The sequence below is a fragment of the Colletes gigas genome, unplaced genomic scaffold, assembly GCF_013123115.1.
Source record: "Colletes gigas isolate AHSC1104 unplaced genomic scaffold, ASM1312311v1 Colletes_gigas_Sc00017, whole genome shotgun sequence".
NCBI classification, from domain to species: Eukaryota; Metazoa; Arthropoda; class Insecta; order Hymenoptera; family Colletidae; genus Colletes; species Colletes gigas.
Window position 1 is genome coordinate 1,275,890 of NW_025106646.1, and position 27,389 is coordinate 1,303,278.

Below are 27,389 nucleotides of genomic sequence, written 5' to 3' on the forward strand. Positions count from 1 at the left end.
AACCAAGAATTAAACGACAGAGCTATTTCACGCACTTTTGCGAAGTAAAAGGCACGATTTCACTGTAAAATTGGTGCAACGGAATGCACCTCTTACATCACTTGTTTCATATCCGGAATTCGAACCATTGCAACAATAAACACGCCTAAATAATTCAATTTTAATACAATACCGACAACTGACAGGGAATAAACAAAATCTTATCGAGATATTTGATCTAAATATTTTATTTTCGCTAAAAATCCATTTACAATAATATATCGCTAAATGCTAAAAAATCAATCACTTTGGTTCATTCTTTAACGTCGATCGTTGCTTAACACCAGATTTACACAACACGTCAATTTGACAGGTTCCATACTTAAAGTTATAAAATTGGTAACTATTATTTATTAGTAATTTATGTAGAATTTGGCTAATATAACGATACAAATATACTTCTTAATTAAACGAAAATCTGCATTTTAATGTAATCATCAATCTAAAGATATTTCAATAAAAATATATACACTCAATGTTCGTGAATCTAGTGTTAATTAATGTGAGACTAAAGTTCACTCCACTCGTTACCAAACAAATTGATTAATTTTTCCCCAAAATGGGCACCAACAAATCAATGGTAAAAATGGTTTTCTTACCTCGGACCAAAGTTCATGGTCCCTAATTGTCAGTACTTCCGGCACCTCTTTGGAAGAGGAAGGGCGTAAGGAATGAATAATATTGTCTATCGAATCTTTCAAAGACCTACTTGAAAAAAGCAGTAGATCTTCTTCACGAGCCGATCAATTCGCTCGACTCTGAATGAACGCACGACAATCCCGTTATCGTTTCGTCCGAGTGGGTCACCGACACCTCGACAGGATTTTACTCAGCCGCTTCGACGTTCACGTTCGAACAGGCTGAACAGTTCTTCTTGGTGGGGCCGAACAGGACCGTCTCACGTTCTTTGCCAAAGAACCATACGAGGCGCCTCGCTGCTCAACTCTGATCTTTTCTACGAACTTTCATTTAAAAATTTTACACTATCCAACGAGGCATGTTAGGTAACTGTAAATTGGACGTAACAGTCAACCGACGCCATTTCAGAATATTAACATTTATATAATAGCTAAAAGGACACTCAGACATATGCATAATCCCAATAGGAGAAACCTATAACAGAAAATAGTATTTTTATATAAAGAGACAGCGATTAAAATTTATATCTCGTGTTCGATAATTAACGCTGGAACTACCAAAATGGTCAAAACGACCCATTCGTAGTTTATAATATTTAAAAAAATTGACTCGACTGGACTTTCAAGATCCATCATCTATCGTTTCAATCCATTTGATTTAAATAAGTATTCCGTGTACTTACGAACGAATAAATTGTACAGAGATGCAGTTCAGCGTGTATAAAATATGCGTGTTAGGTTTTTGCACGCACGGAACGCAGTATGCGTAACAGTTGTACGAACGAAATAATGAAACGATCGCTAGGCTCGAGAAGAGGGGGATCTTGAAAGTGGAGCCATGTTTCAGCCGTCCCTGGAAACCAGATGGGGTCTGAAAGTGCCCCGCGTGCTCGCCTTCGAGGAACATATTCGTGCAGTATTAGTGTTCGCGGGAACGAGTAACCTGTCGCACCTTTTTATCTCTCGATCGTCGATCAGGCTCGCCAACGACCAGTAAGGACGTTTTCTTTGGGATCCTCGCCGATTATCGCGATAAACGGAAACAGTTTACCTAGTTCGTAGCACGGTGAAGATTCTCGACGAAAAGGAAACATCTCTGGCGAACGTGTCGGGAGGATCATCGACTTTCTAAGCTCCTTGATAATCAAAACTGGATCGACGAGTATGAAGATCGCCACGACGTTGTTCCTCTATGTAGTTGTCGGTACGTACGATTTGGTCTTTCATCGTTCGAACGCAGCTTCTAGATCCAACGTGTGCAATTGGCAAGTTCACTTGCGTAGAATTACTCGATTCATTAAAATTTGTCATCATTTTATTGTAACTCGATATTGCTCGCGATCCCTCGAACTGTTTTCTTTGTAATTGGTGCAGACGGAATTTTGGTTCACGAAACGAGGGTGAAAGTGTGGCCACAATTTCGCCGTGTAACTGTCACGCGTCATCGTGATCCCGGTAATCGAAGAAGGTTGCTGGCCCACTGACAACCTTCGCGATGCCTGGAATACATATTCGAACTAGAAGCTGACGTGACCGAATGCACAGCCAACGCTTGGATATTCGTATGCAAATCTCTAAATCTATTCAACCGAATTGTGTTTCGATGACACACGGATATCGAAGCGTGGGCGGCGAGCCTCTGTCAAATTTTGCATAATAGAATCTTAGATAGCTTTATGACTCAATACAAGGTTCCCATATAAGGAAATCGAAATGATTAGAATTTCAATGGTGAAGACTTTTGATGAAGGCTCGTTCAAGTACTAAATCACCAGTTTTCAATACAAGGACTTTGCAAAATAAAAAGAAGGAAATTTTATTTCGCTTCGTTGCTCCATCGGGTGTAAAAAGTTATTGGAAACTGGTTTCCAGAGTATCTATGATAATCTTCTTGGGCAACTCGCAGGTTTCTGGGCCTTTTTCCATAATTTACGCCTTGTATCAAAGCATATATAATATTCTGTGCTATCGAGCCCTGACTTGTCTTGACCGGCTGCACTGTTTACTCGATCTTACCACTCAAACTTCCCCTATCACTCAATCTTACTATTACTGAACTTATCTTCAAATAATCGCCGTCTGTCTCTATTGCTAATGGCGCAGCTCTCCCTCAGAGTGGATGCCTGGTTACTTTTCACGTCTGAACAGAGGTCTTTGTAAATACGATCTTGCATAGGAAATGCTACGGAATGAGGTTGCAACTCGAACGGGAGCCTACGTGATTCGTGTGCTCCTCCGTTGGTCGGCAAATGTAATTTTCGATAATTTTCCGGTTCTTTTCGCGTCGATCTAAGCGTGACCAAACTCGTTCTACGTTACATCGCGATGTTACAAATTACGCTGTTTCAATATTTTACGAAACCATTTGCCCACACTCAGATCATCTAGCTATCGATTCCTATTAGAAGATTTAACAAATTTTAACATTATCACAGTTACAAATATATCTAAGACTGTTTTTCAGCCATAACAACATTTATTACAACATTATATCTCAAACAAACACGTGTAAGATTGACATTCTTAAGATCAAACTTCTTCTTAAGTCGTTTCATAAGTCTTTGCATATTTTTATTTAACCAAATTTTAAAAAACATGTCCATATTCGAAAAAAATGTTAATCATTTATAGAATGGTCATTGTTTATCCAGAATAACATTACTTAAAAATTATTATTAGGTCATTTCATAAGTCTTTGCATATTTTTATTTAAGCAAATTTTATTTTAAGAAACATGTCATTAATCATTTACAGAGTGATCTTTGTGTATGGGTTACTTTTTCGTAAAAATTGGTGCATTTTAAAAAGCACGTTCCAATGTCAATTTCAACGATTTTGATTTTTAAGAAACTGGCTTTAAAATTTAGTTTGCTTGCTATTCGAAGCAATTTGCAACGTATATTCTTCTTAATGGACGTGTTTTAGCTTGATCAGGTAGAATTATGTTTACATTGAATCAATCGTTCTCATAATTAAATATACAAAGACTCACAAATGAACCTAATATTTCAGGAATTTCATTGGTCCTATTTATTGAGAGAAATCTGTTAAATATGTTATACGTGCTAAAAATATTTAATTTATTTCCTTCCTAAAAAAATATAAAAATAAAACGAGATTTAAAATCCGATGTACCACGTGTTTGACAGTTCTAGAGAGGCAGGGATGTACATAATTATGTAAATAAGTTGGAAAATAAGTGTAAAGTACTCGCGTGTACCATTACGAGTTTGCTTGTGTAGATACGCTAATCGCAGGAACGTTATTTCCGAAGCAAGTTTGTTTAATACAGACATAAAGACGAGTAACGCGTCGATTACTTTTAACAGACTCTTATTGAACTTGGAAGGGAATTTCTCTTTCGCGTCTGTTTCGAGTTTAGTCGTCCGAGGCGTTTATTATTCGCTCGTAATGGACGTTTCCCGCGAAACGGGCGACTCCGATGGCGGACAGCGCATATCAGCGCTGTAAAACCATTAAACGACGGCGTCTACGACGAGAACAAACTCATCGGATAGGAAAAAGTAACAGTAAAGCCGATCGTACGCATCGGTGCAAACTAGAAAGTGCAAAAGTATCGGTTTTCATTGGTAAAAATACCGCGATCGAAAAAGAAAAGAAGAAATAGAACAGATCTACGACGAAAGTAAGCAATTGCAGTTGTCTCGTCAATTACGGTCGCGAGAAAGGAGACTGAAACCGATTCGACGTACGTCGATGGTAATTACATATTTTCGACTTTTGATCGTGTAATACGCGAAGATATAATAGGGAAATTTAGGTCGAGGGAACGAAGTGACTCGCGTCATAGAAACTTGTACCCCCTGTTACGACGATTTTCGCCATTATCCTGTCAATTCGAACACGTAATACAGTGTCAATCTTAGAGAAATTTTCACCGTATTTATTACAATAATAACTTTCACGTTCAGGTATTAATTACATTTATTGTGGTGAAAATACGACGCGTTAAGTGCACGTTGTTACGCGTAAATGATTCTTGCAATTGCTTTTAGAAAATAAAATGTCAGGTGTTGTAAAAGATTGTACAGGTGGAACACATTTTTAATACGAAGTCGAAATAAAAGTTTTTTCTTATTTAGGGTTAATTTACGAACTTAGGCAAAGTGGCCATTTTTTATTTACTTCTGTAAATCCAATATGTCTTTTCTACGATCGTAACTTGCTATCGATGTGTGTTTTATTAAATAGTTTTTCTAAAATTCCCAATTGACGGTAAAACAAATAATAAAATTGCAAATTGTTTTTTTTAAATACCTTTCAGGAACATGTATACTGAATATTAACTCTATTAGTAGCATCTATTATAGATAACAAAACTTCGGTAATTATTAACGATGACATATAGGTTTTGGAATCGATTTAAACACGGATGCTGGTAATCATTGGAATCCCATATTTTAATGACTGAGATTTTGACGGTAAGGTTATTTGGGAAATCGGGCCAGCAACGGGTCTACGCGAATGCTTCGTTTCTGACTAGTTACTTTCTACTCACCTCTGACCATCTATGGTGCTCTTTCCAACGTTCCAGTTCTGTCGATCATCGAAAATTAATTCACCAATTTGACCAAAATTTTACTTTAAACGTCGTTTAAAAAATATCCAGCATCAATAGCTTCATCAATCTTCTTCAAATGGAAAATTTATATTCGAAAATTGAAAAACGTCAGAATTCTTATTAAGTCTTTGCATATTTTTGCTTAAACAAAATGTATTTTAAGAAACATGTTCGAAAAAAGTCTTGATTTCTTTTTGCATTGAACGTTGACAATTTACTAAACATTTTAAACACTCAGTTCATTAAACTATTGCAAATATGTTTAAAACTTGGCCTGTATTAACATAATATTTTAGATTTAATTTTTGATTTATTTTGTTTAAAAATCCATCTGTGATCAAAGAAGGAAAGATCAGAAGAAAAAAAAATAAGAAAAAGTCAGATTAGGTCACCCGTTGGCAAATAATTTACGAAGGTCGACGCGAGAAGCGACTTTTGAAGGTGTGTCGTTGCCAAGGTAAAGGTAAAGGCCATCCGTGAGAAAGTGTTGCTCGAGTTTGCTCGTCGACGAGCGTCGTTATGTCGTTTCGCGTCAGCCACGAAGTCTTCTAAACAAAGAAAAGTGAATTTTACTTCCATTATTGGTATCGCGTTGCCCCTGTCCAATTATATCACGACTCTGTTAGGTCAATTCCGAGATGAACAGTGAAAGTATCCTTGAGCTTTGCACCGCAAAAGTCAATGTCCTCGATCTCGAGGAACAGATAGTATCTGCGACTGGGTTATGTTCTATGAATGACGACGCATTCCTTAGGATGAAACATATCTGCCATAACAAACGAAACAATTACACGTTTCGTAGAAAAGAAATTACCGATGTAAAGCTTTTCTTCGCGTGTCTTCGACAGTTCAACGAAATAAAACAGCCAATATTGTTCGACTTTTCGTTGCTCCAATTTTCCTTGTTGATCCATCTCTTTTATTTTCTTGCAATAAGAGTTCACGGGTCGATTCATCTGTTCTGCGTTTTAACAGGTTGATTGACGTGCACGCGAACCGTCACTTCTGATGAGATTTCGAAAATGTCAGGATACAGCTAATTTAGACGATGAGAACTAGACGCAGAACTTCTACTCTTCGATCATCTCTGTCTCTTGTGAGATATTTTTTATTTCATTCTCTTTGCAATATTCTGCACGACATACTCGTACATAACGAAAATAAACGATTTTACTCCATCCAGGCTATTTTTATAGCCGATTAACGTTTTCTAAAATGTATTCGTCAATTAGATTTAGAAAATGTTTTCTCAGAAAAGAAAATCAGTACATAATTTTTATTACTTATACTTTGGCTGTTTCTACTAGATTGCATAGATACAAAGAAATACTTCAAACAAAAATAATTTAACTAAACTGTTTTTTCTGAAAATTCTGTGCTGTTCCAGTTATGAGAGAATTGTTTTTTTTTCGGTGTTCGTTTGCTTGTGCTCACTTTCCACGTGTCCAAATCTTCACAATATTTTTCAAGTAACTATTAATTTTGTGGTGAGTTGAGTTTAGCTCCCAAGTCTTCAAAGGTAACAATCGAAACTCGTTAAATATTTTAAAGAAATGTCCATATACAACAATACGAGTCTTCAAGCACGTCATTTTTGAGAATTCACTATCGAAACTTTTAAATTATAATTAACGCCCACTTGCCCCGCTCTCGTACACTTGACACACATTTTCACCACTGCAGTCATAGTACTTTCTTGCTCGAACCCGTCCAGCATAAGACGACGAATATGCTATTTAGTTATTTATATACCCTACTGCGACATTGAAGACAATGTCTCTACTTGCACCAGTATTTATAACAAATGGATGCACCTCGTGTCCTCGAAGAAACTGAACTACCTGATTATCTAATAAAATGTATAACCTTGCTAACTTGTATCGACTTGACACCGATTTCTTCTTTCGAACGTGCATACCACTCGATAAAAACTTGATTAACCGTTTAATCGAGACGATTTAATAGAATTCTTCGGTAAATTAACTCCGCTAAAATGATGTTTTTATTACTCAGTTTAATACATTAATACCTTATTAGAAATATGAATAAATTTGCTCTAGTTAACAATTACACAAAATTCAAGAATTAGCTCATAAAACAGCTTTGTTTGCTAAACCCTTCTCCCTCCATGATATAGACATGATAACTAATTTTTATTTGCTGAATAAAGTGGTTAGGTAAATAAAAAGAAATGTATCCCATGATACTAAATTCTTGATACTGCCTGAAATTATAGTCAAACGACATAAATCATTATGACTAGCTTTATATAGGAAGCAATTGCACCATCGATTTATTGGATTAGTTTTATTGTAGAGCCCTCCAGTACCCTTGAATGCATACAGGGTGTTCGGTCACCTCTAGCAAAAATTTTAATGAGCGATAGTAGAGGCCAAAATAAGACGAAAATCAAGAATACTAATTTGTTGATGGAAGCTTCGTTAAAAAGTTATTAAAAATTAAATTCAAAAATTTCAAATCGTTCTGGAAAAATTATTTTCGGTTGCGGGGGTCAACTACAATCATTTTTGGTGAGTACACATACCTCCGAAATCCTATCTACTTTCGAGAAAAAAAATCGAGTAGGTGCTGAAATTTTTCGGCGAAAAAAAATTTTTCAAATCGTTTTAAAAAAATTATTTTCGGTTGCGGGGGTCAATTACAATCATTTTTTATCATTACACATACCTCCGAAATCGTACGCACTTTCGAGAAAAAAATTCCTTACTGAAAATCCAATTAGGTGCCTAAATTTTTCAACGGAGAAAAAAAATTGCAAATCGTTGTGGAAAAATTATTTTCGGTTGCGGGGGTCAATTACAATCAGTTTTTGTCATTAGACATACCCACGAAATCCTGCCCACTTTCGAGAAAAAAAATAGAGAAGGTGTGAAATTATTCGAGAAAATTAAAAAATTGCAAATCGTTGTGGAAAAATTATTTTCGGTTGTAGGGTTCAATTACAGTCATTTTTGGTGAATAGACATACCCCCGAAATCTTGCGCATTTTCGAGAAAAAAATTCAGTAAGAGCGGCACTTTAAACGTTAATAACTTTTTAACGAAGCTTCCACCAACAAATTAGTATTCTTGATTTTTGTCTTATTTTGGCCTCTACTATTGCTCATTAAAATTTTTGCTAGAGGTGGCCGAACACCCTGTATATGAGCTATTACGTTTTAATTTATGCTTTGAAAACGCACGGTGACGAAAAATTAATTTTATATCACGATTACAAAACAGTCACGCTGTTATTATATGGTAATTACACGGTCGAATGATTTACAATTATGTTTATACGGTACTTGCACAGTAATTGCACGACAATTACATGGTAATCATAATTGTAAATCATTAATAAATTTACGTGTTGCTTGACTTTGTTTAAAATGCTCTTGGTCGATAAACTCGGCCAACACGTGTCTCTGTCCAGTTATACTTGAGCTTTCTCGTTCGAAAATTTCACCGTGTTCGAATGCGCTGAACAAAATTTCTACAGGCTGTCTCCTTCCATTCACAGTTGCAACAGAAACGAATTAATAAAGTTATTTCAATTTTTGAGAGTCATTAAATACAGATTTCTACGGATTTCATCATTTTTCGAAATCACCTAATAAATGTGAGATCTCTCTTCGTCTTGTTATACAACTATAGATAAAACGCAGAATGTATTAAGTGTGACAGCTCATTTTTTATCGAGACATCGATTAAGTAAAAAAGATATATACCGAAAATATGCAAAAAGGTGGTCGTTAAATTTGTAGGAAAGAGGTCGCTTCTGCTGACTGTTCTTTTTCTTAATTTTCATTTAAAATTTATGCTGTATAAACAAGTTTTTAAATTTAATTTCCAGCAAATGTAAGCTAGATGTTATATATTTTATAATCGACGTCCTGATACAATTTTCTTTTGTTATATAGATGATATTTTTAGTTCTATTTATGCCTTCAATTAAGTTTTATTTATAATTGTTTAGTACTTAGTTTAATAATGGTTCGTGAAAGTGCAAACAGACAAATGAAAAGACGTTCTGGCAATGTGTGACTCGGTTTAAATATTCTATAAACAAGTCTAAATCCAAATAAATGCAATTTTATTTACATTTAAATGTAATCGTTAAAATTATTAAAATTTAAGGCGGTTGATATTTTGCATGCAATTAATTTCGTCTCAATTGTCAAGATGGATTGTTATTGTGTAATTTGCGTGGCTGACGGACAGTAAGAAGACAACCGTTCCATTATTTGGAGCGTGAAGGAGAACTGTCAAGAAAATGAAACGAAACGGAATAAAAGAAACGATGATCACCGTCGTTAACAGTAATCGGTCCTGCTCGACGAAATTTGCACGTGACTTTTCCTTTTTCTCACAGTCGGTGAACAGAAAACGTCGCGATTCGGAAAAAGCGGAACTGATTTTTGTATATGGGGGACCATCGCGATCATTCAGCGTGGTTTGACTCGACCTTTGAAGTAGGTTAGTAGGCTATGGCCCGATGCCACGACTGAGATCCGGTAATCTTTTTCAAACAGAAATTCCAAACGTTCCTTTCACAAATATTGCATTTGAAAACATTTCATCAAATGCGCAGAAATTGAATTTTGAATCAAATTTTCCATGCAATTAATTTTATAAGTAAACGTAACGATGGCGTAATCGTATAGCAGGAGTCTTAAGAAAACTTTCTCTATTTATCGAAATTATACTTTTCGTGTTGAATTCAGGTATTAATTATTTAGTCTGTCATATAGGAATGCTTTACGTTTCGACAACAGCATTTTAGGTACTTTCTCAATACTTACGTAAATCTTATTTCGTTTATTTTTATATCGGGTATCTATATTTTTCTACTTATGCAATAATTAAATAACTAAACGATCGATAGCATGAGTAGATATAGTTAAACAAGAATCGAAGGTTTATTATTTTATATTCAAAGTAACTGTTTTGCTACATAACTCAAAAGTTAAACCAAACTGATCTATAACTATTATAGTTATTTCAAAAATATGAACTATATTTATACAAAAATTTGTTAAATTAAAATTATAAACGAATAATTTGTTTGATTAGAAAACAATATCTACTTTATCTAAAAATATGTGTATACAGAATATTCTGTAAATTTTCTACTTTAATATAACCTAACTTCAAATTGATCAGAACTCTAACATGTGTAATTAATAATCCAATGTGTGTAACTAATAATTTCAATCGTAAAGCCCCAAAGATTGATTTAATAAATTTCCTGAAATCCTCGTCCTTAATATTAAGTATTTTATAATAAAAATTTTGGTAAAAAGAAAACGTGATGTGAATTTTTGATCAGATGCATGGAACATGGAGAATAACTCACACGTCGAAGTGTGTGTACACAATCTGTGTTTGAACTCTCTTCGACGTCGAAGCGTCCTTTCTATTACATCCTGGGGAACCGCAAATAGAGGAAGATTCCGCGTCTTCCGTAAGAAAACGTCATTATATCTCGGAGTCGTTTTGACAAAGAATATTAGAAACCATCTGTCGACGTGACGTGAACACTACATGCAATATATAACGTTTAATGTCTGATTTCACTAGAAAATTGCTTTCTCGAAAAGGAAACTGTTTCATGAAAATGTTAACCTATTGTAGTGCAAAGCGAAAACGTTCTTCTAAAGTAACTGCAATTATCCACACACAAAACGAGGAAATTCTACACAATGTTTGACAAATTGGTGCATAAAATGCATACAATTATATTCAGACTGTGTCCAGTACCTTATGGTTCTTTTATGGCATCTTCAGACTGCATATCAAGAGTATATTTAAGAAAAATTTAGTTGTTATATCTCGATATGTCTTGTAACAGAGATGTTTCTATTATTTACGTTTTATTTTACTCTGAAAATAGATAGTAATATAGACAATTGTCTGAATCTCGTTATACCTCGTCAGACCTTCATTGCAATTAATCGAACGTTCGTTAATATTCCATCGACCCTAATGCAACATTCATAGACCGGTAAGGATCAATAGCACAGATTAGGAGCCATAAATTAACGACCCCTGCATAAGCAAAATAAGAGAATATATTAGAACGGTCGTCGTTTTAATCAATTCGAAGCGATTCTCGCGTTAATGGCGTCGTTCGAGTCCCTGTTACCTGATCCAGCTCGAAGCTGAAACGAAAACGCGTGACTTTCCATCGTGATGGAGTTCCTTAATAGTAGAGCGGACATTTTTATGTTAAAAAATCCAGTTTCAAAAATGTCTAGACTTTCTCCGAAAGTATTTTATCAATCCTGAATACGTGTCTCGACTTTAAACGCACCATTTTGTTCGCGATTAAACGAACGAAGGATCCACGATCTGTTCCGTTCTTATTGCTTCGTGCAACATAGTAACTTTATCGATAAAACAAAATAAGAAATTTCAAATAAATTGACACCGAATAAGGCAAGAAATCTCAAATAAATTGCAATTAGCGCGCGTTTGAGTGTCGCGATGGAAAGTTCGGCTGCGATCGAGGGGGAACGAAATCTGTTGGATCGGAACAGGGATCCAATGGTGTTCTTTTCTTCCGGTTTGGTTCCAGGATGCACGTGGCGGGAGACGCTAGGGACATGCGTGTTTCAGTCGGACTTTGGTTTCGCGCTAAACTGCGCCTTCAAAAAGTCTGGCCTCTTTCGAGTGCGAAATCTTGGAGGTGTCAAAGGTTACGTCGGCCTGGGTGAGTCGAAACAAGCACCGATGCCAACGATTGTAACATAACTCGTTTGAAACGATTACACTAAACCGGGCGTCGTTCCGTGAAATACGAACGTAAACAGTTTTAGAAAAAATATCAAACACGAGCATAGATTGAAATTTCCTGAATCGCTTCTTTCTGTTTTATGGACTATTTACTGTAAATATTGTAACATACTAATAACAATTTGTTCGATAGCTTTTTTAAATATTTTCTTCCCTAAAATGCTATAACTGTATCGATTAATAGAAAAGTATGTACAAAGTATCGCTTCGTCATGGTGGAGGAACTATTTTTATATTATTAATTTAAATCTACTAACTCTAAGTAACACTTTCTAGAGTTATCTGTTAATAACTTTCTATTGCTGTTTGTATATATTATTTTGCAACCTGATTTTATAGGACGAAATAATATGCTAAGTCATTCACCAAGAAGAAAAGGAGTGCTTTATGTGATATTACGTTGATCATTATATAAGAATCGAGCTGCTAAACGCGATGACCTATTTTATTCTATAAACACGTAGTAATTAATTAATAGGCATCAATAATCCTGTCATTCTTTTTATATCCACGGTAATCTTATTTGTTATTATTATAATAAAGTAGTATGTGTAACGCAAAAGTGATATACGATAATATAATTAATCACGAGATGAAGAAAGTAAATAATCATTCGCTATGAAAACTATTTTAAAATGATTCATGATCATATTCAGAATACGATAAATAAACGAGGAGAATGTAATGTATATTCTAATATCGATAAATCAATGTTATATAACAAATATTGTAATACATTTCTATATACAGAGTGTTTCAAAACAACAAAACAAACGAATTTCTCGTGCGAAAAGATCGAAAAATTCTTATGCTATTTTGCAATCCGAGGCTTCGTTTTTGAGATTATAAACAGTTAAAGTTTACAGTTAGTTGGTCGCGTGACCGCATACGCGCCATTCACGCACAAGCAACACGTGCCCATGGCGTTCACACGCGTAAAAATTTTAACTGTTAAACGAAGCCTCAAATTGCAAACTAGTAACGAACTTTTCGATTTTTTTAAGAACTTACATGTTTCAAAACATATTAGTACGAAAAGTATTCATGAATGCAACAGATTTTATCGTATTTTGAAGATTACAATAAATCATTGACCAGGAATATTTGTTTCACAAGAACAATTACCAAATTTATATTCTTACAAAGTAATCCTTAGTATCGTGTAAGTTGTATTGTACAAAAATTAGTGACAAAGTTCCAAAGGTGAATCATAAAATATAAAAATGTTGATCATCTAAAAATAGACGAAACCATGAAACGAGAAATAGATTTAAAATTTTATTTCCATCCATCCATGCACGTGATTGAATAATCTTTATCGATCCATCGTTTCGTTCCATTAATCGAGATCGATGTGTCTCGTTTACCACGGAGCGATGCAGAAAGTGAATGAGTATGACTCGCAGATGGTAATTAATCGCGTGGAACGTGCATGAGATTGGCGATGACTTTCAGCTCGAAGCAAGTATAATATCTCTTCCTAACCCACTTTTATCGCGGGTTTTGCAAATACACGATTTGCTGAAAAAAAACCGTCGTTTATTATTCGCTGGCTTCTCTTGGCCCCGATAATGGATGAGATGTCACCGACATTCCCGTGAAAGATGACGCCTCTGACAAAACCGTGATTTGCATTATGCGTACGTAATCCACGGTGCGATGAATAAACTCTTTTCGTAAAAACGCGTTGTTTGCTAGTTTACGGCGTAGCGCAAAAAATTGGGTCGGTTGTTACGCAACACGTGGGTTGCTTCATTCTTTTCATGCTCTGAAGTTTCTTCTTTTCGCGGTGTTTTTTTTTTCTAACCCTCTGTGCTATGTTTCTATGCGCAATTCCGAACGAAAATACGTGTTTCGCTTTTAAGAATTTTACCAAGAAGAATATTGTTTCGTAATGGTTGGACGTAATGTCAGAAAAATTTGTAAACAAAGAAGCAGTATATAATTATAATCCTGGAATATTGTATTAGGGTACTGCCTTCATGGTTTATTTTTTTAAAAGTTATTCAGTTGTTGATCATAATTTCGTATTAGTAAAATGCTTTTTTCAACAATTTTAACATTTAAACTAAGCATTAACAAGATTATGGGTGTAGGTGTAGTGTTGCAGAGTTAATTTTAAATTAGAATTATGCTTTATAACAATAAGGATTATTTACTTTTTATTTCGAACGCTTTTAATTTAATTCGATGTAATCTCTCGATAACGATAATTTTACTAAAGTTTATATACCAATTTCTACTACCTTTTATTTTTAAATAAAAATTGGTTCCTTTTTTTTTTATTAACTTAAATATTTTTCATGTGCAAAAAATTCTTTTTATATACATATAAAATACCAATAACATAAGACTATAAACTGAATTTTATTTCTGTAACGAGAATTTATTTTTTACTATTATATTCAGTTTCAAAATCGTTTATATCGTTTGCCATAATAAAACGTGCCATTTTGTTTTTCGTATAATTGTGCTACATAGTTCTGCTATATAGTAACAGATATATCGTGTTACTTGTTGAAAAGTTCCTGGTATTATTAATATTAAATAGTAAATATTCTAAATAAGAATGTAATGTTTAATTGATTCATCTCGAAATAATAGTGTAATTATTATTTCTAGGGTTTTCCGTCGGTGATGAACTGGGCTTCACTCAATCTTTATCTAACGTAGAGGCCGCCAAAAGAAGAAGCGTACAAACTAGCAGGGGCAATGTACCGCCATTTACTAACACCGTAAGAATTTTCAAATATTGGAAATCAAATAATATTACCATATTTAATAACTGTTCTCTTCTTGGTTGGTCAAATTATCCAACCTTATTGACAAATTTGAAAAATAATAAAATAAAAATTAAATCAATTTCTTTCGTATTATAGATTCAACATTACGAAAAGGTACCAATTCATGAATGTTAAATTTCTATCCCCGTTAAATAAAATCAACCAATTACACTAATCCAAAATGAAATTTTTCTATTTACATTGAGTTACTTATAAAAATGACTGTACAGAATATTTTGTAGTTGGATCTAAATTTAGGTAATACGCTAGTAATTATTTTTTTAGCGTGCTAGACCATAATACGCATCACTATGCAGGAATTCGCGTTGCAGTAACTAGCTCAAGGAAAATCTATCGGATGAGAAAACAACTGTGAGAACATCCATCGCGATTCTTACCATTTAATGATGTTTTGCAAAAAAATACACAAGTCAGATAGTTTTTTAATCGCGTACTATATTACTTTTCTTTAAAAAATTTCTTCGCTGCGAGAAACTCGCTAAATGCACTTCGAATCTTTCGTCTTTCGTCATTTTATTTGCTATTAAAGTTCTTTCTCGCTTTGTTGTTTATCGATAAATTGTTTCATCGTTAATCCAAACGAGTTCGTTCTTTATTACCGTAACACAATCTCCGCCGTTATATCTTGGGGATACGCGAACGACCTTATCGTAATTAGCGCGTGAATGTCGATGCGAGCTCTTTTCGCGTACAGCTTTCCGTAACAATAACCTAGGGCAAGGTTCGCGTTCGCGCGAGTACACAGTAACGAGGGTAATGCATTTAGACATTATGGAAATGCAGAAAAGTAAGGTGAACGATTCAGGACAAGGCTTCGGAATTTCTTTTGTACCTAGGTGCTTGCTAAGGTCGGGATGCAAGTGCGAAGTTTAATAACTACGATGTTCCCTGTGATTGATTTTATACACGTATTACGAAACTGTACTCGTTCGTCAGCTAACTCTACTCTTAGCAAATTCATAGAGAAATATTTCTCTACGATTTAAATTCCAGTTGAGAAATACACTTCTCCCAAACATTATAAAGAACTTATAAAATAGAGTTTCACAATACTTTCATAAATATATCAATAATCGCTTTAACTACTGGACATAATTTGAGCAAGTAATGAATAATCTTTGGAAAAATAATAAACTATGTATTTGGAAACTAAGTATTTATATATACGAAAATAAAGTAGGGGACAGTTTATTCAAAAGTATTTTAAATTGAGATAAAATTAAAGTATATTACACAGTTCAATGGTCTCGATTGAAAATAGTTTCACATATGTTCCATTTAACCTTGTTCCTGATTTATAGACATTTTTGTACTCCATTAACGTGTATGTAGTTGTTAACCTTCGCATGATATGCTCGAAATGGCCACTTTCGGTCCAAATACGAGCCCACAGGCATTTTGTCATAGAATTTCTCAATCGTTCAAAAATTCCAAACGTTTGAGTCTTTGTGGTCTTCTTGTCTACGTTACCGAAATGTTTCGACATCGTTAATAGACGTTGAATGAACAAATATTTTTATGTAATCTCATAAATGAAAATCCAGTATATTTAGATCAATGTAACGAGTAGAAGGGAATTTCAAAGTCGGAGAATACTTGAGAAATAAGGCTAAGAAAATATCATTCATATCATTCTGTTCCCTTGTCGACTTCCATCTAGTGATTTGTCTCGAAGATTTTTCAAAAATTTCTCTGGAATTTTATCTCGAATACCTCGTAGCTATTTAATTAGGTTATTATTTTTCTTACTCGTTCTAAAAAATGTTTACTTATTGTGCGTTCGTTTCTGTCATTTCCTCTATTTTTCTTGACATTTATGTTCCATTTGTGCACAATTTAATTTTCTCAATAGTTATATTATAATATGCTTCTTTAATAAATATTGTCCAACGTTTCATTAGTAGTCACTGTACATCCACTGTAGCTGTACCTTTTTGTAATTGTATAAATCTTTAATTAAGGTAATTTATTTTGGTACTTTTCAATCCTCACAATATAATCAATTTTTAGAATTTCAAATTTAACAATTTAGAGGTATAAAGTTTGAAGAAAATGTTAAATAATTCATTTTTTACACGTTCGGAGTAATAGGTCGCTTTAAATGTGGAACGAATAATTTATTTAAGGCAACCAATCGAGACGAAGTCAGACAGCACACGCAAAACATTCGACAAGTGGTGCCTCCTTTCAAGCCTTTGCCGCCCGGTGCTGCACGACCGATGGCTCAGCAACCGGAACGTCAGAAATTGGTTGTCCAACAGAATTCTACGGCTCTCAGGACCATACCCGCTCCGGCTTTATCAACGACGCAACAGGATATGCTGAGGCAGCAGCAACAGCTGGTGCAACAGGAGGCGAAACAGAAGCAGAGGCTCCAGCAAGAGGCGTTCGCGTTGCAAGTGTTGAAACAACAACGGTTGCAACAGCAGGAAGCGACGAGGCAACAGCAGCTGCAGAAGATCCAGCAACAACAGAAGCAGCAACAACTTCAGCAGCAACAGAAGCGACATCAACAGATGCTTTCGATGCAAGTGAAGAGGGATCAGGTGATTATCAAACGAAATTTAGACTTTTTAAGAAATGTCTCGTTTGAATCGAAAATAATAAAATAAGAGTAAAATAAGAAACTTTAATACAACTGTTCAAATACAAGAAATAACGTAAAGTGCAATGAAATATTAATCAATACAGAATGTATTGATTGAAACTTTATTATTCGCCAGCATGTTGTAATTTGTAATTGTAATGCTGTAAAATGTAAATCATTTTACATGGGTGACGAGTTTGAAATCACTAAAACTGTAAGATAATACATATATGTATGTATATATGATTGGAAACCTATTCAGTTGAACTAAAAATTCTTACGTTTTATCTCTATAAAAAAATTATATTTCTTTAAAAAATTAAGCTTTAATCAGTTATATAATTTCTCTCGTTAGATATTACTGGTTGGTAGTCGAGTTAAAAAATTTAACAAGTATAAATTCGAAACCTTTCTGAGAAGATGAAGGGTCCCATCAATGCATGTTCGAGATCATTTTCTATATTAACAAGAACAAAGAAAATAGTGGCTGTCGATAAAGTTTATTCGATAGGCAAACAGTATAATAAACATAGTCAGAACGTTTCAACCCTTAGATTGGACTCTCTTTAGTAATAAATTGTATGCTTTTATTCGATAGACGCCACAAATGCTTGCAATTGCATCTGCAATGCCAGGAAAGATGCCTAACATCGTCGCCGCGATTCCACCAGCCGGAAGTATAGTGGAACCGGAACCTGTGTCAAAACCGATATCTTCGAGCGGAGGACTGCCACCGTTCATTTCTATGCCGCCATCGTCTGCACAGTTGACCGATCGAATCAGCAACAGTCCTACAGTTCTGGAAGACTCTGACAACGAAGTGTCGAAAGACGATTTCAATCAAGTAATTATTTTTTACTTTCGTCGTCCTAGGAAAACTGTGAGCTCGAGGTTGAATCCTTAAACTCTTCGAGTCTTCTTAATCCAATTTTCTAAAAATTGATATACGAAGTTGATTTAAGAGTCAAGGTATGAAACTTCGTATGCCAGATTACTTTTCTCGATAGAATCTTCTTGTATCAATTTTTTGTATTGCCCGAAAAAAACCTACAGCTTGACCTAGTTTTTAGAGTCACCTCGTATATTGTAATCTCTGCCTCTGAATATTTAACTATGCGAACTTTAGTCTTATGTAAGTGAAAACATACATAGTTCCATCATTTCAAACCGTACAATGTCCATCAACTGCTTCATATTTAGTCCTCCACTAATCGTTAAGTTTGAGCAAGATTCTTATTATTTTTCAATGAAGGTCTATAATCAATGAAGGTTTAACTTTTACAATGAAGTTACAAAAGTTCAAATACTGACTTTTCAAAATTTATGATACCTTGAATAGTGTATTTTTCTATTATTGTTCTATGGTCTTGCTCTAACACTCTATCGTCAACAATATTTACTAAGAAGAGTTTTAGAAATTTTTTTAGAAATTCGTGAAGATTGCCTCAACGTCTGTAACAATTAAAAGTTTACTGGAGCCACCATAATAATTAATACAAGACGTAATCGAGGACATTCTTAAGTCTTTGTTACTTTATTCTTCTCATTAATCTCAGTTTCCTTTGCCCGGGGACGAGGCTGCTTCTTCCGTAAACGAGATGACCTTACTTTCCCTCCACCCAATATCGTCCGAGACCAGCCAAGCTTTGACGCAACAGCAAACAGAGAAACGACAATCCTTGCCATCGTCTTTGCCGTCTCTAGCGCCTATTCAGGGGATGGAGACGTCTCTGAAAGCTCTGGCGGAAGCCAGCAACATCACTTTGGATGCTCTGGAAGCAGCGATACTGCTCAGGCAACAACAACTCTTGCGCAAGCAACAGGGACCAACCAGTTCGACTACAAGCACCACGACGACAACGATGTCTCCGCCCAAAAAGTAATGTAAAATTGCACTTGGAATATTTTCTTAGAATACTGTTACCGTAAAATTCGCTTTTTCACTGATAAAATAATTCTTCGCTTCTTGGACTTGCCCATCTACTATTTCTAGTCATTATATTTAGATGGACATCTTGTTAAATCTTTCTCCTACAGATTCTTTTAGCTTATAAACAACTTGGCTTTAAAAGGGAATTATAGTAATTTAAACATCTGCTTTAGCACCCTTGCAATTCTTTAATCGATCAGTCAGTGTTAATTTGAAAATGAAAACCTGAACAATATAGCAAACAAGACAGTCTGAGATCTTTGATGAGTCCAGTTGAAATGTTAGCGAACAGTAGATTATTTATAATCGAAATTAAAGTTTTTCTCTAATTATCTTACTCTGCTTCAAACAGTCTACATTGTAAGAATATCTATAACTATTCGTACTGTATTAAGTTCATAAATTCTTTTTACTTTCAGTAAATACAGTTCTGGGGCCACCAAAGTGATGAACGCGCCTCGTGAATATTATCCACTGGGTTATGACAAGAACTTCGACGATAATTTCGCTAGTCGTGTCGATCTTCCGGATACGAGCTTCTATTGCGGCGATCAAAAACATTTCCCTGGCCTTTACGCTGACGAGGACCTCGGATGCATGGTAAAATAATATTAAAAACATAAAATTCATCGAGTCCACATCCTAAAAAATGATTTAGTAAAATTTTTTAAAATATTCACACGTATCAGCCCTAACAATATATTTTTCTTTATTCACAAATATTTGTTGATGAATAATCTGTCGTTAAATAATAGATTTTCTTTCGTGTGCATTCAGGTATTTCATGTCTGCGCGCTGACAGACGATGGATTGATTATGAAGAGCTTTTTGTGTCCAGAGTCGACGTTGTTCGATCAAACGATCCTGAAATGCAATTGGTGGTTCTACGTCGATTGTAAATCGTCGAAAGGCTTGTACGATAGCAATATTCCTATAAGCAAGAGCTACCAACTGATGAAAGCTCTCGCGTTCTTTTCAGCGTACAAAAACCATGAAAATAGTACAACCAATGCTCAAGAAAGCTCAATTACCGAGAGCTCCTGAAATAATTGTAAGGTACTTGAATGATCAAACTTAGTATATAATAGTAGGGCATCTTCCATAGACTTTGATCGGTTCTACGATTGCCAATTAATGTTCCTTTAATCCATTAAGTCACGAGTTAAAACTAACTCTCATATTTACTGGAACGTCGTTCTATTTTAATGTCTCCCGTCTCGACGGAAGACTTTCGATCAACGCACGTTTCTATATTTATTCTTCTTCAAAGGATGGTCTTAATGGGTTAGATAGAACTTTTTTTAAACGTGTAAGACGAGGGATACACGTCGATAGCTTTTCGTTTAGTAGCCGTTTCAATCCCAAACGATAAGTGTGTACATATAATTTATTGTATTAGAACGTAATAATCGTAGTAAATAATTTTTTACAATAACATTGTAAATAGTTATACGTTGGTCTCTTCGTTGATATGGATTGTTTAAATAATAATTTTATTTTTCCGTATTTCTAGATATTTTTATTTCTACGATAAACGGAATTATGATTTCCGTTTCTCGTCGACTCGTCCGGTCGAATTGAAGTACAAATACGTAGAAAGCATAACATTTATTACGGCAAGTAAGGGTAACGAAAAATAATACAAATTATATGCCAATATTGCCTTGTTGCAATTTACGCGGTCAGTCTATAATTTCTCGTCGACGTTTTCGATCGTCGTTGGAAATTTAATTATACACGAAACTTCGTGGCAGTCAAATAGGAGACTGACAAACATTTCTTACGCTCCGAAGGCACAATTTTCATAGATCAATCAGTCCGCAATGATCAAGTTCACTGACCCTGTAATCTCTACGATTATCGTAACTCGATTATTAATTCACTTTCTAAGGGTTACAAAACGTTGCTTATGTTATTCGTTATTACTGTTTACAAAAGCCACATGCGTGCCAATTGGACATGTCGAAAGTCTCTGTAAGATGAAAACACTGGCGAAAGGTGTTGAACATTATAGTTACAAATACAGCTAGCTAATAAGGCTCATAGAAAGACGCAAAGAAATAAATACATATCCGAAGAGTAATTGTTTCAGAGATGTTCGATCACTTGATTTGTAAATTTTGAAGATTATACGATACCAAGTGCAAAGAAATGTGCTCGATAGTTTTGGAAATACTGTTTTTAAATAATACTTGTCGGGGTGCATTACTTTTTCGTAGCAGGAATCTTATAACATTTTAGAAACGATCAATTTTCGAACATATATTTATTCGAATGCAGTTGCTCTGCTAACCAGTTAAGTTCGTGGCCATAACTCTGAAACACCCTATATAAAAGTCGACGTTAAAAATTCTATCAGGCAGTGCAAAGGTAAGTAAACCTACAGCGACACGCGTAATGTTCAGCGTTACATTACGATGATTCGGTCGCAGGATTAACTATTCACCGAAACGTTACATTTACATTAAAAATATACTTGAATGGTAGCGAGATACTCTCATTCTAATTCCTGTTTCGCTCTAGAACACGAAAGGCAGCATTGTTGCTGATAAAAGTGGTAAGTGCAGAGCCGGGCCTGCAAAACTAAGTTGCAGTTCGATATACTGTCCTTGCAAAGTGCGTTTTCCTCGAGTCCTGAAAACAAAAATCGTAACATGCATCACGCGTTGCTTTTAAGCAACAGTAATTAAAATAATTGCAAAAATACCGTTTGAGATTTCGGGATCGTTCTGAACTTGTAAAACTCTGTGATGATTTTCGGAACCGTGCACGTCCTCCTTGCAAGGATAGTCGTTGCAGGTCCTTCGAGACACAGGTCTGTCTTTTTCCTTGCAATGGAGCTCGTGAGGCTCAGGCGACTGGCCGTCTCTGTTTAAACACCTCACTTCCCTTTTCTGAATCCCTTTTCCGCACGATCGAGAACACTGAAGTTTCAAAATAAGTATCACACGTTGTAGAAAAAGGAAATATTTGTTTTACGTATTTTTCTCGATTTGTTTGAAATTATTGATATGGTTTGGCATTAAACTCCTTGTTGGTCTTCAGATTAAAATTAATTATTCATTGTAACATTATTCGACTATACTTTCTAGGAAATATTGCACAGAAGTGTTTCATTGCTCTAGAGAAACTCTAGAAAACTAAAGAGCTATAATTTTCTTCTTCATCTATTTGTTCGATTTGTCTATGAATTAATTTAATCCTTTGCAGTTCACTATATCAAAAGTCAGTTTAAGATTTATTTGCAACAACATTAAAGGAATGAATAAAATTTAAATCATAAATATTTATAAGTTAGTATGAGAGAAATTGCCTCAGTTGTCAATCAAATCTAAAAACATTCTGAAACTGTGAAGGGTTAGATAAGAAATTCAAATAAAATTTAATGATCCGTCAATCAACTGCAAACTTTAACCTGTTTAATGAATTTTAATATGAAGTTGAACAATCTTATAGTATATACAAATTCATTTCAATTCAGCACCCATGCTTGTCATTAATGAAGTACGACGTATTCAATTAAATTTGTACATATACATCGTATTATACAAATTTTAATTTTAATTTGGCAGTTTTCGAATATTCTAAAGAAAATTGAGTTGGTCAAAGTCAGTGTTAGGAGCAAGCTTGACGTTTCGACCCAAAATTTTTGAGTCGTTCTCAATAACTGCGAATTACATTCCATTAAAAATTAATATTGTAAAATAAAGAAAGAAGAGACAAAAATTCTATCAAGTACAACATAGGTTACAAAATAATTTGTGGCCTCAGTTTTCGAGGACGACTCTACAATTTTTGGTGAAAAAGAGGACAATGTTGCTGTTGAGATTAACTTCGATTAAATGTGCAAACTTGTTTGTTTAAATTACCTCTGTCCAGTCCGATACGAACCACATGGACGTGCACAGTGGACCGTTACAAGGTCTCCTCGTTTCCGGTTTGTTCGCAGGGCAGTTCATATCCAGAGCGACTCGAAGGGCTCCGCGAAGGGTCGTTACGCAGACTACTTCTCTAACCTGTTCTCCTGAATCACATTCCGTTGAACACTGGAGGGAAAAAGAGCAAATGCGTGATATTTATTGCTGAAACTAGTATGGTTTAATCATCCACGACGAGCGCAGGAAAGATTAGAGTAACAGCAATTATAGCGTAGTTATTACATTAATACTAATTTTCGAATATTAAGCTTACACGCGAGAAAATTCATAAGAAATTATTCGACGGCTTGTGGAGCACGCATTAAACAATCGACTGGCCATATGAAAGATTCCAATTTAATTTCCGGTTCAGCGATCCGGCCGGTTTCTTTTTCTTTCTACGATGATATTTTTATTTATGTCATTGAAACGCACCTCGGACCAAGGTCCTGTAAACCACTGTCCGCTGCAGGTCCTGTTACTGGAGCAGGTTCTCGAGGTTTCGGGTCGACTCGATTGCTCGCAAAATTCCTCCTCTGGACTGTTTTCGCAGAAAACCTTTCTTGTTTGCACGCCGGTGCCACATTCGGCCGAGCACTGGAAAGTTATTACAGAACTAGTATGATAAACGACAAAGATTTCCATAAAAGCATTTTTTAAGACTTTCACGTGGGTGTTTACTTTGCCACAGTCGAAATAAAAATGAATTGTACGTCTTACATAAATTTTTTATTTTGATAGAGTTTGAAGAGTTCTTTACTCCTTTAAAGCTTTGTAAATTACCACATTAATTAATATTTTTGCAAATTAAGTAACGTGTACTTTCTGTTGAAAAAAATGATTGGAAACGATAAACATACAGATTTTTAATTTTATATTCTAATCTAGATCTATTTGTTGGAGCAATGGCTGTTATTTGTCTATATATTAATTGTATGGATTAAACAATGGATTCATACGATTACTTGTTGAATATGTTATTAATTTGTTAATTTGTTGAATATATTACATTAGAAATTGATATCTAACCTAACAGTAGCTTATCTAAAATTCATTTTAGTCTTATTTCCTCACTTTTGGTCATTTTTATATCATTTACTGCATTTTTACTTTTGTATTTTATTTTTCAGTAGTTTTTGATTCCTGAGGGAAATTCACGAAATCAAACACGTTCTAGAATGAAATAAACAATCTGATAATATTAAGTAAGTATTAAAAATTAATTTTCTTGGTGACTGAATGTCATAAAGTTTGTTATTCCCAGTGCTTTAAATTTGCAATGAAAAAGTTTCTTCTCAATAATAAATTCTCAAAAAATGATCACATAAAAAGTACACTAGACAAAATTCAAATAGAATTTCTTTTTCTTTTGATTTCTTATTTTATTTATCACGAGAACAGTTATAATAGTTCTCAGAAAATCGTATTCTAAAGTTAATTTTGATTCCCAGCCTATCAAACTCGTTCAAATAGAGTAAAAGGTGTTAAGAAATGTGGGTTTGGAAATCGATAAGTCTTTCACAGGATGAAGTTTTATTTCGTCGCAGCAGGTGTTCGAAGTTACGCCAGTTTCGCTACATGCCTCGATACGTTTGAAGTTAGCACAAGCTCAAGAATGCCAGGTTTTCTCCTTACTTCTTGGCACGAGCAACTGACATAGCAATCACCACCAGAGAAGATATTCGACGCCAACTGTCTCGTAATAAATGTCTTGCAATTTGTAAACCACTGAATTCTAGGCCAATAATTACCAGCACTTTTTTCCCCCATTCTAATGACTATTACGCGCATTTTTCACCGTGCGCGAGTTTGAATGGGAAAAACGAATGATAATGTTCAGTTCAGAAACACTTCAGTGTGAAAATACTTGAAAAGACAAAATATATATTATCTAGTTAATATTATACAGGGTGTTCGGCCATCCTTGGAAAAAATTTTAATAGGAGATTTTAGAGGTCAAAATAAGATAGAGAACGATTTGAAATTGTTTAATTTTGACGAAAAATCTGACCACCTTCCTGAATTTTTATCTCGAAAATGGTTACGATTTCGGATGTATGTGTATTCACCAAAAATGATTGCAATTGACCCCCGCAACTGAAAACAATTTTTCCAGAACGATTTGAAATTTTTTTTTTCGCCAAAAAATTTAGGTACCTACTCGAATTTTTTTCTCGAAAGTGCGTAGGAATTCGGGGGTATGTCTATTCACCAAAAATAATTGTAATTGACCCCCGCAACCGAAAGTAATTTTTCCGTGAATGATTTGAAACTTTTTAATTTAATTTTTTAATAACTTTTTAACGAATCAATAAATTGATATTCTTGAATTTTTGCCTTATTTTGGCCTCTAGAATCTCCCATAAAATTTTTTCCAGGCGTGGCCGAACACCCTGTATATTTTGTTGATCGAATCATTACAAACATTTCATAATTAAAATATAAAAAAATACATATGATTATGAGTTAATTAGTTGTATATTCGTTGTACATTCAATTCTATTTCGTGCACCGTATACGCTCCAACGGAAATGGTAGAAAATAAATATTATTAGCGTAAGTTTCCACAGCAGGTAGCCTGACCTATCCTTGTTTACCTGACGAGGCTTCAATGTTATCGAGTAGGAATAATGGGGAAGGGATTTTGGGTCTACACTCGAGGTGATTACGCTGCCAAGCACGCAGTTCTCGAAAAGTCGCGTCGGTGATACTACTGTAAAGTCGTCTAGAGTTTTGTGAAATTATTAGTCGCCAGAGTTACTGTTCTGTATTTAGAATAAAAGATTCCTCAGGAGTGAGTGTTCGTCAATCCCTGACAAAACAAGGTATACAAAAGAAGATATTTTCGAAATCGTATAAGGTATGTCAATATATAACTATTTAATTACTTTCAATTATTTTCATCGTCTCGTCAAGAGCGTTAATAATGGCCACGATTTCAGGCCCAAGTTATTTCATTTTAGTCAATTCATAGAAAGAGGTTTAAAACGTAGATTATATAAAATCAAACATTATTTTAACTAAGTTTCAGAGTCATTAATGAAGTAATGATTTCAGAAATCTTAATGGACCCTGTGAGATCATCTAAGGATTAGGGACACTCGTGCCCTTAAATTATCTTTTCGAAATAATTGTAACATTTTGCCACGAGTTCAGCTTAACTGAAGCTTACCGATATAACATTTTATTAAATAGATCAGTGTAAGGTGCAGGTATTAATTAAATACGAAATTGATTTACCCCTCTGGACCATTCGGTGTACAACCACTGAGGACTTTGGAGTCTCGTCGAGAGAGCGTTTGCTAATGGTGGTTTGCTCAAACAAGGTCCCAGGTCACAAGCTTCCTGTGTTGTAGGCTTCTGTTCGAGGTCACAAGGAGAAGTTTGCGGGACACAGGTTACCGATCTGGTCCTTTTACCTGGACCACAAGTCGTGGAACACTTTAACGCGAAAAGAAAATAATTAAATTCTGTGCAATTATTAATATACCATATTGTGGGGATAGCCTGATTGTAACAGAACATTCTCATCCTCTATCATTTTTTTTATCAAGAAGAAATGACTGGATCTATATAAAAATTAGCAGATAGCTATGTTAATGTAATTTAATTTCACTCTGATCCAAGTATTTTTTCATACAAGAAAAATAATTGTAAATAGCCCACAATTTTCAATCCAATATTCCAGATCACAACTTTAAAATGTAATATTATATTATTAGAATAGTCTGGCATCATTAACAGAAAATTAGCAGATTCATAGCTATGTTAACATAATTCAATTTCATTCTGACCCAAGTATTTTTTCATAGAAGAAACAAAAAAATGACAAATAGCTCACAATTCTCAGTTCAATATTCCTTCATAACACCTTTAAAATATAATATTATATGATAGAGATAGCCTGATACCCTCAACAGAAAATTGTCGTCCTTTACCATTTTTTTGTTCTAATAAGAAGGAATAATTGCATCGAAACAAAAATTAATAAATATAGTAAATACATAGCTATGTTAATGCAATTTAATTTCATTCTGATCCAAGTATTTTTTCATAGAAGAAACAAAAAAATGACAAATAGCTCACAATTCTCAGTTC

The 27,389-nt window shown here is 34.6% G+C and overlaps 2 protein-coding genes across 2 annotated transcripts in view; one reads left to right on the top strand and one right to left on the bottom strand.

Annotated features, from left to right (window-relative positions):
* The first annotated feature begins 1,490 nt into the window (after positions 1 to 1,490).
* LOC122400357 (mediator of RNA polymerase II transcription subunit 15-like) lies at positions 1,491 to 20,462 on the top strand. The gene is made up of 8 exons (XM_043401777.1): positions 1,491 to 1,881; positions 11,836 to 11,970; positions 14,676 to 14,788; positions 16,984 to 17,403; positions 18,043 to 18,288; positions 19,001 to 19,323; positions 19,794 to 19,974; positions 20,152 to 20,462. The coding sequence occupies exons 1-8, from the start codon at positions 1,842 to 1,844 to the stop codon at positions 20,416 to 20,418; spliced, it is 1,725 nt and encodes a 574-aa protein (XP_043257712.1). The 5' UTR covers positions 1,491 to 1,841; the 3' UTR covers positions 20,419 to 20,462.
* A 371-nt stretch (positions 20,463 to 20,833) lies between these two features.
* Positions 20,834 to 27,389, bottom strand: part of LOC122400313 (thrombospondin type-1 domain-containing protein 4-like) — a 49,573-nt gene continuing 43,017 nt past the window's right edge. Inside the window, exons 10-14 of the mRNA XM_043401707.1 lie at positions 26,532 to 26,732; positions 23,727 to 23,888; positions 23,244 to 23,420; positions 22,082 to 22,298; positions 20,834 to 22,008 (exon numbers count right to left, since the gene is read on the bottom strand). Coding sequence (XP_043257642.1) covers positions 21,872 to 22,008; positions 22,082 to 22,298; positions 23,244 to 23,420; positions 23,727 to 23,888; positions 26,532 to 26,732 — 894 coding nt within the window. The 3' untranslated portion in view covers positions 20,834 to 21,871. The remainder of the gene's footprint in view (positions 22,009 to 22,081; positions 22,299 to 23,243; positions 23,421 to 23,726; positions 23,889 to 26,531; positions 26,733 to 27,389) is intronic.

Coding starts and splice junctions, on each gene's coding strand:
- LOC122400357 (XM_043401777.1), top strand. CDS start 1,842: ATGAAGATCGCCACGACGTTGTTCCTCTATGTAGTTGTCG. Junction 1,882..11,835: donor GTTCCTCTATGTAGTTGTCG/GTACGTACGATT, acceptor GTTTGGTTCCAG/GATGCACGTGGCGGGAGACG. Junction 14,789..16,983: donor TACCGCCATTTACTAACACC/GTAAGAATTTTC, acceptor AATTTATTTAAG/GCAACCAATCGAGACGAAGT.